This window comes from Nannospalax galili, unplaced genomic scaffold (assembly GCF_000622305.1).
Source record: "Nannospalax galili isolate Female #2095 unplaced genomic scaffold, S.galili_v1.0 scaffold290, whole genome shotgun sequence".
Classification (NCBI taxonomy): domain Eukaryota; kingdom Metazoa; phylum Chordata; class Mammalia; order Rodentia; family Spalacidae; genus Nannospalax; species Nannospalax galili.
This window is the reverse complement of record NW_008331486.1, coordinates 1,284,116-1,300,949: the sequence shown is the minus strand read 5'-3', so window position 1 is coordinate 1,300,949 and position 16,834 is coordinate 1,284,116. Positions and strand designations below refer to the sequence as shown.

Below are 16,834 nucleotides of genomic sequence, written 5' to 3'. Positions count from 1 at the left end.
TCTTGAAGTTCATTCCTTCCTTTCCAACTAATGTGTGTCTGTCCATTGCTCCTTCTGGGTACTTACATATCCATTCATTCAGCGGTGTTAGGTGCATGCCAGGCAGTCTTTGGAGGGCATTCCCATGGTGGCTCTTCCATTGACTTGCATTTGCCCAAACTGAAATTTCCTTCCTGAATTAAGGGTAGGTTTCTCAACCCCTTAAGGCCATTTGTTGGTACTTGAAAGAATACGTCAAAAAATTTCTGGGGAAACATTCTCTGTTTTTCAATTACCACTCACTGACTGGCATGAAGTTAGGGGCAGAAGAGCCCGAGTTCAGTTCCCCAGCACCCACATAAAAGCCGGGCATGGCAGCACGTGTCTGTAACTGTAGGCCTGGGAAAGTGGAGCTCGCTGGTCAGTGGGTCTAGCCAGTCAGTGACCTCTGAGTTCAGTGAGAGCACCTGTCTCAAAAAGAAGATAGAGAGTAATAGTAAAAGACACCTGTTACCAGCCTCTGACCTCCACACGTGCACACACACACAAAGTTAATTGTTTCTTCTCTCCAAGAAGCATCTGTGCCTTCCATTATTATTCAAAGCAGGAAAGGCCTGGATTAGATGGTAGTCAGCAAGAAGTGCAGTCAGGGCCCAAGCTGTATGTCTGAGTTTCTCTGGTCTGGCAGTCTCCTGTTCCACACAGACTGCATTTGACTCTTGCTGGGGCCCTGCAGTTGAAAAGTAGCAGGGCCAGATGAGCTCTGCCTTCTCGTCCTCTTCCATGGCATACTGCTACCCTCCTGGGCACGGGACCTAATGTGTCTTTTTGTAGTCTAGGTCTGCCCATGTCCTAACACAACTTGCCCAGCTTTCCAGCCCTCCTCCCAGGTTCCTGGAACCTAGAGTTGGGAACTAGATCCCCTCAATTCAGCTGTCACAGAACAGTCATCTCAGGAACCTGGATGTTTCTCCTCAGAGGAAAGGAAAGCAACACTAACTGAATACAATACCCTTTAGGACAGTGACAGGTTGGTGGGGGTATTCCAGATTCTTGATGTAGAAGCTGAGGCTCAGGGTGAGGCTTTTCATAATACCCAAGTCTGAGTCATGGACTGGTAGGCTGCCAGTTAGTGAGAGAAGACTGGTCCTGGCTTCTCCACCATCCTGGCTTTCTATTCAGAGCCTCGTTATACCTCTGCAGCTACTCAGCTGCTGTAGAAAGTGCAAAGGGGGTCACACCTCCCCTTGTGAGAAGTGGCCTTGATTCCCAGCCAGAGCATGCCTCACTGCCCAGCCCCAAGGTAGTTCCATCCAGCTCACCAGGTGTGGGGGATTCTCCATTTGACTTGCTTCTCAGCCAGAGCCCATGGCCGCTCCAAAAGGCAGCATTATGATCAATCCTTCCCCCTCAGGACCCCACACTGAGACTGAGGCAAGATTCCAGTGTCCTCTCATGTTCCCTACTAGGAGAAGGCGGTGGGACCAGGGCATTAGTCCTCACTGAGTGGGTGAGAGTGTGGAGGAAAATGTTGTGTGTACAGCCCCTCGTTCCTCTTCATAGTACAGTAGGAGGGCTACTCTATGAGTCCTGAGGTTAGGACTGGCAAGTGGTGGTGGACCTGAAGGGCCCTGTCCTGGTCACCTGCCCTCTGGGCTCTCTGGGCTCTCTGGACTGCATGCTTTGTCTTCTAATGGGTGTAACACACACCCTCTAGTCACATGTGGTCTCACCTGGCTACATCCTGATTCCTTAAGTTTCATTGTACTAAGGAAGAGGAACCCAGATTTAACCACTGGAATCTGTGAGCCATGGCTCTGCTCACTTCTCCCACAAGCAATTGTTTTTGTCAGAATAATGCAGTAGTCTTAGAGACAGCCTAGAAATCAAGGGAAAGAGATAAGTTCACTCTGAATCCTACTACTCTGATTCAACTATGTATGAGCATTTGTGTCAATTCCCTTCCAGGCTTTGTCTATATATGTTTCTGGAGCTCCACTGTCTTTTTGCTATCCAATTGTGGACTTGTCACTTGTGTTTTGGTAATCCCTGTCATTTGTGACTGCAGAAGATCCCAGTCTGTGTATATATGGAGTCCTACTTAGGTCTCCACCCATACTACTAGATCTTTTTTTTTTTTAATGTGTATGTATGTATTGCCTGCATGTAGGTAAGTGCGCCCGTGTTGTGCAATGCCTGCGGAGGACAGGAGGGGCTGTTGGATCCCCTGGAACTGGAGTTATGGACAGTTGTTAGCTGCCATGTGGGTGCTGGGATTCAAACCTGGGTCTTCTGCAAGAACAGTCAGTGTTCTTAACTGCTGAGCCATCTCTCCAGCCCCCTAGATCTTTAGATTTTGTTACCAAGGTTTCACTTATATGAAAAAATGCCAGGGTATGTATCTCTGCTCTCTGAACTTCTTCTCATGTCATTGTAAGAAGTGGAATTAATACTACCATTCACTGAGAACCACATGCTAAGCACTCTACTATGGCATCTCATTGCATCTTCACTAGAAATTGGGATATGGGGAACATGAGCTCTATTTTATAGAAATGGCTGAAATGCCAAGAGGCTGGCCCTGCCCTTGGTCTCACAGCTAGATAGTAGCAGAGCTAAGCTTCAATTCTGCCTCTTGATGATTGAGCCTATACACCCACCAGTCCTGTAGGAAGATGTCTGCCCTGTGTGGCTCAGTGAACAGGAGCCCCCTGTTCTGACAGAACAACACTCCCCAGGCATCTGGGCCATCAGCCACATTAGAAATCCTCTGGACAGAGAAAGCTGCAGGTGGGCTGGTTGGGCACAGTCCATGCACCAAGTGACCAGCCCATGCTACTGAAGAACAGCCATGCACAACTGCGGTTGTCTCAATTGCACCCTGTGACCCCAGCACTGAGGCTCCAGAAGACTAAAATCAGATCAGAAGCAGTTTCAGGAAGCATTTGGTGAAAACCTGCACAAAGCCTAGGTCTCAGTACACTTTGCAGTTTCTCTCAGTCAGTTCTCATTCACTGGCAGAAAACAAGCTATGGACCTTATACTCCTCCACACTGGATCACAATGGAGCCAAGCCCTTTCCCTCCTGCATGGCCCAGAGCCACCTGGATATGGGGGAAGCCATTTAGAAAGTGTGTAGGCAGGGCTTCGGCACCCACCATGCCCAAGCTGGCATCCCAACCTACTGTCTCTGAGCCCCAGTGCTTCTCCACCCTCTGCCTTTAAAACCGCTCCTAGGAATGTCCAGAGGAGTGTGGCTTGTGACTGTATATAGGAGCCACAGTCACATCCTAAATTAGCAGGACACCACATGGCCCTCCCTCCTCCCACACCTCTTCAGCAACTGCCACAGTCTCAGCCCTCTGGCATTCTGATGTTCCCCCAGGGCCATTCACTTCCCTTGGATATCTCATATGCACTCACATGCATGTTTATGCAGGTGTCCACAGGTGAACATATACATGCCTACACATACATACATACATACATACATACATACATACATACAAACAAATACCAGTGGTCTGAGTAGGAGCTGTGTGTCCTTCAGCTCTGACTTTGACTCTCAAACCACAGCCTAGCCCAGATCTCTGCTCAAAGATGTTTCCTGGATAGATGAACATAGGAATTAGTGAAGGCAGGTGCTTGCTGCTCACAGTCCACCACCCTGGAGAGCAGGCAGTTGCTAGTAAACAACTACAAACATGTAATGCACACCTACTATGTGACATGTGTGCCCAGGATATGACTGTGAAGTTGCTAGCACCTCACTTGCCCTGGCTATGGAAGACCTAGGAGCTTCCCCCAGTCCTGAGAACAAGTCTCCAGTCCTGGGAGCAAGTCTCCAAGATGCCAGCTGGGTCCTGGGCCCCAGAGGGGACAGGGGCAGCTGTCTTGGTGCTACCCCCTGGCAGGTTGCCAATACCCACTGCCTCAGCGGCCAAGAGTCCAAACACCCAAGCATAAGGTCACAGATCCAATTAGCAGAGCAAGAGGCCCCTGACCTGACTCATCTCCCCCCCCCCGCAGTGGATTCTGGGTGGTGGAGACAAAGATAAACCTGTAGCCAGACATGGAGCTAGAGCCAAGACTGGAAAAACAAGAGCCAGCAGGAGCCTTCATCCAAGAGTTTCTGAGCCAGGCATGTCCCTATTCCTGGCAGAGCCAGGTCCCATAGGAGTGGAAGGACCTGATCTCCCACTGTCAGCAGTTGCCACTGACAGCAGAACAGCTCATTCTGATGGTGACTGGTGACAGCAATTGCATTGTTCTTCAGTGGATACTCACATGATTGAATGCAAGTTCCCACAGTAGTCTAGCAGAGCTGCCCACACACATCTGCAGCCTCCTCACACATAGGAAAGGACAGTTCCCAAGCACTGTCACCATGGGGTCCCTCTGGAAGACCAAGTCCTTGGGGGTGCTTTGGGCAAAGGGGCCCAGCCCCAAGGAATCACCCTTTCAGTCATCTCTGAAAGACTTTGCCATCCTACCTGAGCTCCCAGCCTCTTACACACTCCATGCTACCCTAGCTTAAGAGCCTGTTGAATCCTCGCCTCCTCACACACTATCTTGGTTAACCTCCTGCACCCAGCCAGGGCAATGCGAGCCCCACTCAACCTGGAGGGAACCAAGCCTCTAGCACACGGAATGACTTGCCCTGGGGCCAGGCCATATACCCAGCACTGCTACAAGCTCTGCTGTCTCCCCCACCATTGCTGCCATGGTCCCAGAGCCAGTCCCCAAGCAGAGCCCACACAGTGTCTCTTCCCAGTTGAAGAAGGTATCCCCAAGATGCCCCCATCCCTTCTCTTCACAGAGCCCAGAGGATATCCGTATCTTCTTTCAGTGTGGCCACCTGGTGGCCTTGCCAGGGCTTCTCAAGGCCATGCTGGGAGCACACCTGGCCTGTAATATGGGTTCTAGTGATTTTTGTTGACAGAAGAAATTATCGTGCAGGTGGAATAAGTCAATGGATGCATAAGTGGAGACTGGAAAGGAAGGGGGCACAACCAGCCCAAGAGAGAGACTAGGGCTGGCCAGCCGGCATGCCCTCCTGCTCCTGATGGTGCCCACCACTCTCACCTCATCTCAGCCTGCCTGAGCCTTCAGTCCTTGTGCTGTTCCAAGACCCCAACCACTAGGCCCAGCTTCTCCTGACTCCCCTGTCCTTGCTGCTCCTCAGAGGCACCTCTGGGCATCAAGCCACACATGTTGCACCTCAGGTGAAAGCCCAGAGCCCACACCACCTCCTAGGGAGCCTCATCCAAGATTCCATGAGCCCAGTCTCCTGACAGAGACCATCTCTAAAGGAGTGAGAAGACCTGGTCCTCACTGTTATCCACCATCACTAATAGAACAATCCTTGTTCTGTGGTGGAAGCAGTGGCCCTTGTTCTTCAGTGGATATCCACATGACTGAGTGCAAAGGTCCACGTGCAGCTAGTTCCCACGGCCATCTTCAGTCCCTCCCTTGGCATAGCCGCTTTCACTCTGCCACTCAGGAACAGCTCGAGGCTGAGTCCCAGCTTCTGAAAATCCCAAGCTTACTAGCTCCCCAGAAATGCTCTGCCTTGCTTCAGAACCTCTTCCATTTTCTCAGCCACTGCCAAACCTGTGGTCAGGGGGAACTGGACTTGTAGCATGGGGATGGAGAGAAATGGGAACTCCACATTAGGGTGGTTAGATGACACCCATGTACCAAGATACGGCCAGCAGAGGACCACTCACCTGGAGGACTCTCTCAGCTACCACCTCTTTATCCCTAAACACTCGAGGAAGACCCTGTATAGATACAGACACCCAGCATCTCTTCATTGGCTGGTGAATAGGGCATGTGGACAGCTGAACATTCAGTATGTGCAAAGCCCTTGGTAAAGTGACTTTGCCAAGGTATCTGAAAAGGAAGAGAAGGAGGTGGATAGTGGACAAGCTGGCCTTCTCCTGAGGCCTGTCCATACATGTTACCCTAGGCCATTTATGAAGTGAAGACCCTTTGTGCCAGAGTGAAATGAACCTTCTAAAATGATCACGGCGTCCCTTCATTACCTCTGGAGACCGAGACCTGGCTGATTTCTTCCCATCTTTATCTCAAGTGCATTTAAATGTCAATTAAATTTGAAATATCTACATTTGTCAGCATTTCATTTTGGGCCAGCGTGACGTGCTGCTGATTTGTCCACGCGATGTGACACATGAAAAAAATCCTCGAGATGCAGATCTTCCTCATTAAAAAATAAGCTGGCGCGATCCTGGCGCAGCAGAGAGCACAGAGCACGTCCCGGCTTCCTGACGCCCGTGTCTCTGACATGGTATTTAAAAAGGAACAGCCTCGCCTGTCACCACTGTCACACACTTGTGCTAACCAGCGACACGTTAAACCAAACATTAGAAAGGGCTCAGGAGTCATCCGCATGGGAACTCCACTGCAGTGCAATGGGCAAGGCAGGGTGGTGGGGGGATGATGGGTCTGAGCCATGATGGACAGAGAGCCTTTCTTTCACACAGAGGCATCGCAGCCCTCAATGGGTAGCTAAGTTCACCATGGCCTGCCTTTTCCTAGACAGCCCTTTGTTGGTAATAAAATCCAGGCAAGTAGTGGGGGGCAGACTGCAGGGTAGTAGCTGAATTGGGTTAATGAGGGAAGAGGTACATTTTTTTCCCATATTCTGCCTTAAGCTAATAAAAAATTTAAACCTGGACGTTTTCAATGGTTCATCCTTTATCTCTGACAAATATCTGACTGTATCTTCCATGGGAGAACATGAGCAGCTGAATTTAAGTAAGTTTATTTTGGAAACCTCATCTTTCATTAAAAGAGGAAGGGGAAACACCCTACCTCTCGTTTCATTGTTTCAGCTCCAGAAAACAGGCCACAGGACCCTGTGGTGATTTAGAAAGAGGCAAATCCAGAGCCCATTCTGGTTCTACTATCAGCTGCTGTGTGACCCCAGGCAAGGGACTCCCAGTCTCCAAGCCTTGGCTTTTGTCTGTCAAGAAGGGTTAGTAAGAAATTATAGATGACATTTAGCCCAGTGCTTATGAGTTCTGCTAGTGGTATCTTCTTCATCCATGTGGCCTGGACATGACAAAGCTCCGATCTGACCAAATCACGCAGCAAGTTTCACCCTGGTACCTTGTGACTCAAGAAACAGTGGTGTGTTACAGACACTCGGGGCCTGGAGAGCCAGCTGGGGGAGAAACCCAACTTCCAACCTGACTAGACCAGAAAATGGGACTTCTCATCCCTCTTGCCTTCTACAGTCATACCATGTGGGAGGCTCTGGGTTTCACCAGTGCCCTGCACTTCAGCAGCCTGACTTACAGATGCCAAGATCCTGCTTAGCACGAAGGCTCTTGGCTCTCTGAATTCACGTGTGGCAGACCTAGTGGTAGTCAGCTATCATGATGAAGTGGCATATGTGCTTTTGGGGGGCTGTCAGAAAGGCATTCATGGTGGATCTGAGGACCACAAAGCACTTCATTCCATGTGATCCAAGTAGGGGCTTGTGTCCATCCACCATCAGTGCTGGGACACTGAACTGAAGGCCCTCAGGACAAAGCCCGGCATAGAATTCCTGCATGGCTTCCTGACTTAGTTACGTGGTCACTTCTCTCTCCTTGTCGGTGGTCCCCAGTGCCCAGCTAGCACTGGGTCCGCTTATGAACAGGCAGGAAGTGCCCTCTGCTGGGTGTTCAGACAGACAGGTAGAAGAATGGATGAATGGACTCTCAAAGGCCTTGTTCTGTATAAAGTTAATGTGGTGTTCTTCCTGCTAGGCTGCTGTACACGGTGCTTGCCTGTTGTGTTTATCTGAACCCTTTCCTGAGGTATCTATCCCTGGTGCTGTGTTCTCCGCATCTGAGTGTCTCAGAGAGCAGATAGGGAATACAGAGAGGGAGCATGTCTACCATAGCCATAGATTGGTGAAAGAATCTGGTGCGATGCTGTGGGTGCTCCAGGAGGAGGAGGTGGTGGTGGGTATCCCCAGTATGCCAGCTCTCGCTCCTTCAACCAGAAATTTCCATCATACTAATATGGACCCCAGATGGAAGAAATGCAGCAGCAGCCAACCCCAATCTTGAGTAACTCAACTCAGGAATGGAATTGTAGAAGGTTAAATGGGATCTATGAGGAGCCAGGGAGAACTGAGAGGCCCAGGGGACTTCCTAGGGATGATATTCAGATCAAGCCTTCAACATGGAAGAGCAGTCAGTGTGCTGGGCTGGGACCCAAGAGTTGAGGGCCTCTGACTCAAAGACAGTAAGCCAGCTAACGGATAAGGGACGAAGGGGAGGGGGCTGCAGGGACTGGCAGGGCCACATGCAGCACCACATCCTGCTTGGACCTAGAGCTGCCCAGAACAGAGTGAGCATGCTAAGCTTGCACCCTACCTGCTAGTAGTAGCCCCATCCTAGGGAGAATGAGTGGTTTCCCCACACACACATACTCTCAGATCCCGGTGTCTGAGTGTTCCCCTTCGCCCTTTCTGCAGTGCATTTACTCAGCACACATCCAAATGCAGCGGCATCCCAGTTCAGAATGGCACATTTGCCTCAGGGGTTGAGCAGAAGAATGGCAGGGTCAGGTGGCTGTCTGTGTGGAGGTGGCCCTTCTGCTCCACCTTGTTTGCTATGGAAGCAACAGGGACTGAGTCTTTTACTCAGGACAGGTCAGGACACATTTCTTCCAGTCAGAGTCCCTGGCTTCAGCATCCCTCCACAGCCAATCCTTCTCCAGTCCAAGAAGAATTGAATATCTCATGCCCAGGTGGCCTGCAGCCTTGGCCACACCCTGCTAGTAGCTTCCTTCCCCAGGGAGCTGCAACCGCCATTGCAGCTTAAGGACAAAACTGCCCTGACCAGCCAGGAGGGACAGGGAAAGAAATGAGGGCACACAGGGGAAAGTGCTTGACTCTGGGAACCAGCTTTGGGTGACAACAGGTCAGCACCAACAATAGGGACCACAGCACTGCTGTCCCTCCTTCACCCTTCAGATTCTTGGGCTTCTTGTGCACTTGTTCCCTTCCCTGAATAAATCAGAAAGAATCCCAGCATAGAAACCATAGGAAGTCAGGCATGATGGTGCATGCCTTTAACCTTACTACTTGGGAAGCAGAGGCAGGCATATCTATGAGATTGAGGCCAGCCTGGTCTACATAGCAAGTTGCAGGCCAGTTGGGACTACCAAGCCCCCCCACCTCAAAAATAAAATAAAGTAAAATAAAATTAAAGAAGCCGCAAGAAGGAGGTGCTTGGAAGAGCAGGTGCAAACACCGTCTCCTCACGATCTCTCCTAACTTCACCATTACCTCTCCTCTTGGAGCTCCTCACAGCAAGCCAAGCCACTGAGGGAGGCAGAGGGTTAGAACCACCTGTTTGCCAGCACACAGCTGCAGCAGCATCCATGGTGGGGCCAGAATTTGAACCAGCCACAGGTCCAGCTCTCCTCTCCCAAGCCTATGGCCCCTCATGGGCTCTGGTCAGTATATAATTCATAGGAGCTAGGTGTGGATTCTCTGAGCTTTGAGTATATGTGTTTGTTTGTAGAGGTAGCTCACAGGTGGCTGACAAGGGAGATGTATTTTTTATAACTATGAATATTTAATTTCCATATCACAGATGAAAAAGACTCTGAAGAAGCAGCCGAGGGGGACTCCAGAGAGCGTGCTTATCAGAAAAGGGCTGTCTCCAGAGGCTCTTCCACATGACTCACTTTTTTCCTTAACTTTCTCCCCCCTGATTATTGAAGTAGATATGCACAATGCAGAAAATAAAAAGAAGTGAGTGTGGGGGAATCACCCATAATCCCACCTGCCATTACTGGAATTTAAGCATGTGCTTTTCCAGTCTTTTTTTTTTTCCCCCTATGCAGTTTTCTACAGATAGATGAGAGAAAATTCAGGGAATTAGTTCTAGATGCCAAAATCCAGGATGCTCAAGTCCCTTCTATGAAATGATGCGGTTTTTCCATAGAACCCATACACACCCTTCTGTAAACTTCAGATCATCTCTAGGTTATTTAGCATAGCTAATCCAGTGTAAATGCTATGTAAATAGCTGTTGAACTATATTTAGGGGATAATATAATGACAGGAGAAACAGTCTATACATTATTAGTACAGATGCAAGGGTTCCCCCAATATTTTCATCCCACAGCAGATTGAATCTGTGGATATGAAGCCTACATATATGGGGAGGGCCAGCTGTAGAAATCACAACTGTATAGTATGGTTTGAAATTCTCTTCAAAAGCATTACATGAGGATAGCAATCTGCACCGGTACTCAGTTCCTCTTGCTGGAACTTGCGTGCTTTTGTGTTTTAATATTATAAAGAGAACAGGGTGAGCATCTTTGGGTATGGTTCTTTGCTAATTTAGGGTTATCCTACCGGAAGTGGGTAGGGCCTTGATACACATGGTGAACCCAGTTTCCTCTCTGCTCAGAACCAGCATCCTCACCCTAGTCAGTGCCTCTGGGCCTCCTCCTCACCCTGTGTTCTTATGGTACCCTAACCACGTCTTCTCTCTCGTCTTCCTCTGTCCAGCCTGGTAAAGCCTTTGCGACACTATGCCATCTTCCTCTCTGAAGACTCCTCTGACGAGGAATGCCGGCGGGAAGAGACCCCGAGCACCGGCTTCACTGAAGGCTTTTTCTTCTCTGCTCCTTTTGAATGGTCTCTCTTCCTCCTTCCATATCCTTGGGCTCAGTCTGGTGACTCTTGGGGTGCATGAGGGGATGTGGGGACCTGGGGCTGCTTGCTCTTATGGGGACAAAGGTGCTGTGGTGCCAACTTGCAGGGTAGCTGTCATCCCTACAGGCCTCTTCTCGGGCACCCATTCTGCCAGCCCCATAGGGGCTGTGACAGCAGAGTGAGGTGACCTGGTAAGATGGAAGCACCCATCCCCTTTCCTTGTAAGGGGAAAAGTGAGCTTGAAAAATGGAACTGGTGGCCACGGTGAGCCTGATTGCTGACCCTCCTCCTCTCAGTGCATCTTAGAAAGCCATGGAGACAGGAAGGTGGATTTTAAGTAAAAAGCAAGCTTTAATGATATGAAATGTATTTCTGATATCAGCACAGCAGCCAGGTGTGGTGACTCACTCCTGTAATCTCAGCACTTGAGAGACTGTGGTAGGACTGTAAGTTTGACTCCAGCCTGGGCTATAGCAACTTCCAGGCCAGTCTGAGTTTAATACAAGAAGACCTTGTCTCCAAATATATAAATAATACTAGTATATCTACATGTTATAAATTATCTGAGTTTCTTAAGATAATTTTTATCAGTATTATGTATAACCTAAGCCTTATATAAATTACAAACAGCAACTTTTTTAAAAGAAAAGATTTACCTTAAAAAAAAAAAAAGAAATGGAAAAAAGTTCAACCATCCCCTAGAAGCAATCTTTTGTGGCGTCCCTGTCCTTGTAGTTCATGCAGTTCCACACATGGGTTCTTCAGAACTGAGTCTGAGCAGAGAGCAGCTTTGATGTGTTCTTATTTACCACAGACACACAAATGTTCTTCCCAGGAGTCCTCAGGGAAGGTCCCTACAGCCTTCAGAGAGCAAGCTACTAGTCAGTTCACAGCCAGGAGACTTGTCTCCCTCACACTTCTCTATTCCCTGACCAAGGTCCCCAGGACACAGTTCCCCAGCATCAGGTCCCTCCCTGTGAGCTAGGCTTGTGTATTCATCTGAGACCATCTAAGTCCCAGGCTGCTCTGCGTCCTACAACAGCACCCATAAAGTAGGAGTATCCTGTCCCTTTCCTTCCTACAGATCACCTGGGACCACAGCAGTGTTCCATTTAAGCCTGAGGTGCCCAAGCTTCACATACCCCTTTTCTGTACATTAGCTCTTTCTCTTTGATCTTTTTCTTTTAAATGTTTGAAGAATCAGCTTTGTCCTCAGTAGTAATGTCTTAGGATAGCACAGGTTTAATGTGTCTGCTAATGTATTTTGAGTTAGAACGGAGAGGACCATTGGATCACCTCACAGGAACAAGCCTTCTTGGGTGACTTCCAGTGATTCTGTCACTGGTGAGCCCAGCAAGTCCAAGTTCTCTGAATTAAATGATTAACTGATGCTTCTTTTTTTCATGGTACTGGAAATGGAACCCAGGGCCTCAAACATATTAGACTAGCACAGTCTGCCTCTGAGACTCCCATACCCCCACCCCCACCCCAGTGCCTTCTTTATTTAATTTATTTAAATTTCCCTTCCTTAGTCTGAACCTCAGAGACAGTTCAGGGCTTCCTGTGTTTTTAAAAAGTTGTTCATCCTGACTCGGAACACAGAGGGTTAAAAAGCCCTCTTTCCCGGTGTTTAAGAAGTATGCTGACTACACTGTGCTCAGATTAGATTAAAGATGCTTTAATTCCCTGGTCAGATGTCTTGGTCAGAGTGAGGGAAGGACTTTGGAGTCTCTCAAACTTGGCTTCCATTCCACCTCTTGCTGGGTGCTGTGAGACACAGAGTGATCTAATTAACTTCTTTGAGTTTCTGTTTCCTCATCTATAAGGTGGGATATAAGTCTTGCTTCACAGGCTGGTTCCATTGCTTCAGGAAGACTATATAGTCTGATGAGTCCCTGTTCGGAGTTGGGACAGTCTTCTGACTGATCCTTCAGTGGGTCTCTGGGATCAGCCTGCTGATGACCAGCAGATGGAGCCCTCTACCAGCTTTACCAGCACCATGAGCAAACTCCCCACCTGACCCTGGAGGGGACATATTGTTCTAGCCAGCTTCCACTAGAGGTCAGGGTTGGGCAGCCACTGCCTTCCCAAAACCAGTGGAGCCCTGAGGCTCACCCAGCAAGGTTTTGATCTGTGGATATGCAGAAAGCATAGAGCCCAGGTGACAGCTGTGCCTGCTGGTGGGTGACTGATTCTGTCAGCAGCCTCTGCATGCCTGCTGTACTTGTTCATGAGGTCACTACCACCTGAGTAGCTGAGGCTCAGAAAGGTCACACAAATTCCCACAGCAAGAAATGGAACCAGGGCTCAAACAAGTCACACAAGCTAAGGCATCAACATGTCCCCTAAGATTCTGAGACTGATTCTGAAAGTAGGGTTAGTCACCATATGGGGGAGCGAGTGGGTCAAGGAACACATGTGCCCACCTGTGGATGCCCCCTCTGGTCCTCACCAGTTCCTCTAGTGTTATATACAAAGACCTGTGGCTCTGGGGCAAGTAAAAGCCACAGCAACTTGCCCAAGATCACAAAACAAGGGGCAGATCCTAATCCTGTACCAGGTCTGTCAGAGGGTATAGCTTATACTCAGAAGCCACCAGGCTCCAGCCACAGGGGAACCCCAGAACACTAGGCCTGGAGGCCTGGACACTTAGAAGGTAAGACCACCTGCCCCTCTCATAGATACCTGGGGCGGAAGAATCCAGCTGACTCTGTCTCCTCCCAGGCCACAGCCTTACCGGACACTGAAGGAGTCAGACAGTGCGGAAGGTGATGAGGCTGAGAGTCCAGAGCAACTGGTGCAGGAGCCCCAGGGTCCTATCCCTGTCCCACCTGACCGAGCTGCCAGCATTGACCTCCTGGAAGATGTCTTCAGTAGCCTGGACATGGAGGCACCCCTGCAGCCACTGGGCCAAGCCAAGAGCTTGGAGGACCTCCGGGCTCCCAAAGACTTGCAGGAGCAGCCAGGGACCTTTGACTACCAGGTATGGAGGGAGCAAGGCATGGTAGCTGCTCAGGTGCCTCCCATACATGAGGTAGGTTCTCCAAGTCACAGTGGAGATGACTGGGGAGACCCTAATTCTTCTGAGGTCTTCAACCAGTGCTCCAACCCTGCCCCACATGCCAGTAGCCACTATGCTGCCAGCTGCCCTGGGAATGAGGCCCACACAGCGGGGGAGGTTTCTGCTTATTTTTGTTCTATCTCAGAGGGGTGGGCTGCTGCTACCAAGCTTGTCCAGGCCCACTGGTGCTCCTTACAAGAGACTCTGGATCAAAACTCCTGGATTTTGGATCAGTCCTCCCGCTATGACTGTCAAGTCACTTCCCCTCTCTCGGCTGACTGGCTGGGATTCACAGATTGTCCTACCTGCTGGCAATGCTCAGGCCAAGAGAAGGGGAGTGACTTGCCCCAATTAAGTGACCTGGAAGTAGCAGAGTCAGGACTCAAACCCAGTACCCCTTCCTCCTGTCAGTGTGCCTTCAACCAGGCCTGGAGCCTCGCTTGCCCTCTTGGGTGTGATCTAAGGCACTGCATTGTCTAAATAGGCACAAGCCTTTATTAAAGATGGAGGCATTTTCCTAAAACTACTTGGCAAGCACTGGCTTTTGAAAAAAAGACAAGAGAGACCTCTGGAATCTCTTTGTGGACACAGTTGGAGGCCTAGGCTTGGAGTCCAGACAGACCTGGGCCTCTGAGCGTGGCCTAGGGTGCCTATAAACTGCCCCAGGTCCCAAGAGCCAATTGGCCACATACCTGGGAGTACAGTCCCAGTGCCTGTGTGGTGTGCAGGAGGAGGTGGGAACAGGCGTGTACTTTCTACTGCTTGTCCCAGGCCAGTCTGTGCTCACCACTTTCTCCATCCTTCCCTACAGAGGCTGGACCTGGGCAGGAGTGAGAGAGGCCTTAGCATGGCAGCAGCCTTGAAGCTTGCCCACCCATATACTAAGCTCTGGAGCCTGGGCCAGGACGACATGGCCATCCCCAACAAACCCTCCACTACCTCCCCTGAGAAGCCCTCTGCTCTGCTCGGGACCTCCCCAGCCCTGCCTGACAGGCCTCAGAACCGGGACAGCATCCTGAGCCCCAGCAGCAAGGAGGAGGCTCCCACCCCCACTCCTGGCAGCATCACCATTCCCCGGCCACAAGGCAGAAAGACCCCTGAGCTGGGCATCGTGCCTCCACCACCCACTGCCCGCCCAGTCAAGCTCCAGGCTACTGGCGGCCCACTTGGGGACTTCTCAGAGCAGCTACAGATGGACCGGGAAAGGCGAGTTGCCTTGAGCCCAGCCCTGTTCCCAGGCCTGCTCCCCAGTGCTGTTTCCCAAGACCACACAGAACTGCTACAGCCACTCAGCCCAGCCCCAGGAGCACCAGGCACAGGCAGTGATGCCCTACTTGCCCTCCTGGACCCACTTAACACGGCCTGGTCAGGCAGCACTGTCCCGCCATATCCTGCCACCCCAAGTGTGGCCACCTCCTTTATCCCCCAGTTCAGCTTCCCCCCCACAGTGACCCCTTCCCCTTTCTCACAGCCTCCACTCAACCCCTTTGTCCCATCTGTACCGGTGGCACCACCCACTCTGCCCCTGGGCTCCACACCAGCCAGGTCTTTCGGGGCCCCTCCAGCATCCCTGGGCCCAGCATTTGCACCTAGCCTCCTGATGTCTGGTTCTGGCTTCTGTGCCCCTCACAGGTCTCAGCCCAACCTATCTGCCCTCTCCATGCCCAACCTCTTTGGCCAGATGCCCATGGGTGCCCACACTAGCCCCCTGCAGCCACTTGGCCCCCCAGCAGTTGCCCCCTCAAGGATCCGAACGTTGCCTCTGGCCCGCTCAAGTGCCAGGGCTGCTGAGGCCAAGCAGGGGTTGACCCTGAGGCCTGGAGAACCCCCGTTGCTGCCTCCCAGACCCCCCCAGGGCCTGGAACCAGCCCTGCAGCCCTCTGCTCCTGCACAGGCCAGAGACCCCTTTGAGGATTTGCTACTGAAAACCAAGCAAGATGTGAGTCCAGCCCCGGCCTCAGCCTCAGTAGAGCAGCTCCGCAGACAGTGGGAGACCTTTGAGTGAGTAGGCCCAGAGGTTGGGCCAGCTAGGCCCGAGCCACCGTCCAGCACTGTACCTTCCCCGGTCCCATTTCTCTGCAGGGTCCACTGGGTGAATGGACTCTATCCCCTCCCCTCCATACTGCCCATCTCTGAGGCCTGACCCTGGGAAATGGTACATTGCAGTCTGGGAACCACCACCTGCCACCCTCCTCAGTACCGTTTGGGTTTTGCACTAGAGGTCAGCTGGGTCAACCATGTCCTACCATCTTCCTTCCACATAGCCCAGGAGGAGCCAGGAAGCTCAAGGTCCTCCTCAAACCCCGCTCTCCTCCTCTGGCCAAGCCCTTACCCAGAGGGCACAGATGTCAGTGTTACCATGTACATGCACATGTGGGAGGCACAGGTGTTTGCAGGGCTGAAGTGAGGACAGGTTGGCAGATCTCCCTGGTGGGTATCCTCAAACCCTCTCTAGCAATATACTCTTTCCTGAGTCTTGGCCTAACCCCCAAACCTGAGTTGTTCCCTAGGGGCCAAGGGTCTGGGGATCCTTGTGACTGCGAGCCCCAGTCAGCCCTTCTAGAGGCTGAGAGTACCAGCAACTCTGCTTTATAGAAGAAACCTGCAAATCTTGAGTGTTAGGAGTTGCCTTCAGCTCTCTGCTACCCTGATACCTCTGGGCTCTCATGTCAATCAAAGCTCAGGCCCAGCCTCCTGCCACTTGGGGTTTCATGGGCAAAGCTGAGCAACAGTGACCCAGATTCCAACTCAAAGAAAGGCCAAGCTTTCTGCCACAGACTGATGGGGGAGGCACAGCTGGGTCAAGATCAGGCAGGGCCTCAGGCTCCCCCAGGTCCCCCATGGAATGAACAAATGTGACCCCACAGCCTGGGGCATGAAGGGGCCTGGAAACCAGCCCTCCCCACCCATCTCTAGCTTCTCGCTAGCACAGAAATTCCTGAGGCCAAGTCACCAAAGTTAATGAAATGTTTTGTTATTGTTTCTTTGATCTTGCCTTTCCTTTTTACCTTATTGATTTGATGAATCTTGAAAATTGACTCCTTTTAATAAACCAAGGTAAAACATGGCCTAACCATTTAAGAAAATATCCTTTGGAGACA

The 16,834-nt window shown here is 50.9% G+C and overlaps 1 protein-coding gene across 15 annotated transcripts in view; it reads left to right on the top strand.

Annotated features, from left to right (window-relative positions):
* The window catches only part of Dennd1a (DENN domain containing 1A), a 534,503-nt gene extending 517,703 nt beyond the window's left edge, over window positions 1-16,800 (top strand). For 8 of the 15 annotated variants that reach the window (XM_029559484.1, XM_008824462.3, XM_029559474.1 and 5 more), the window contains 3 exons: window positions 10,526-10,654; window positions 13,397-13,655; window positions 14,545-16,800. In XM_029559484.1, coding sequence (XP_029415344.1) covers window positions 10,526-10,654; window positions 13,397-13,655; window positions 14,545-15,738 — 1,582 coding nt within the window. In that variant the 3' untranslated portion in view covers window positions 15,739-16,800. Of the gene's footprint in view, window positions 1-4,938; window positions 6,779-10,525; window positions 10,655-13,396; window positions 13,656-14,544 lie in introns of those variants that run through there. The other 7 variants (XM_008824487.2, XM_029559492.1, XM_029559487.1 and 4 more) reach the window with 3 other exon arrangements.
* The last annotated feature ends 34 nt before the right edge of the window (window positions 16,801-16,834 follow it).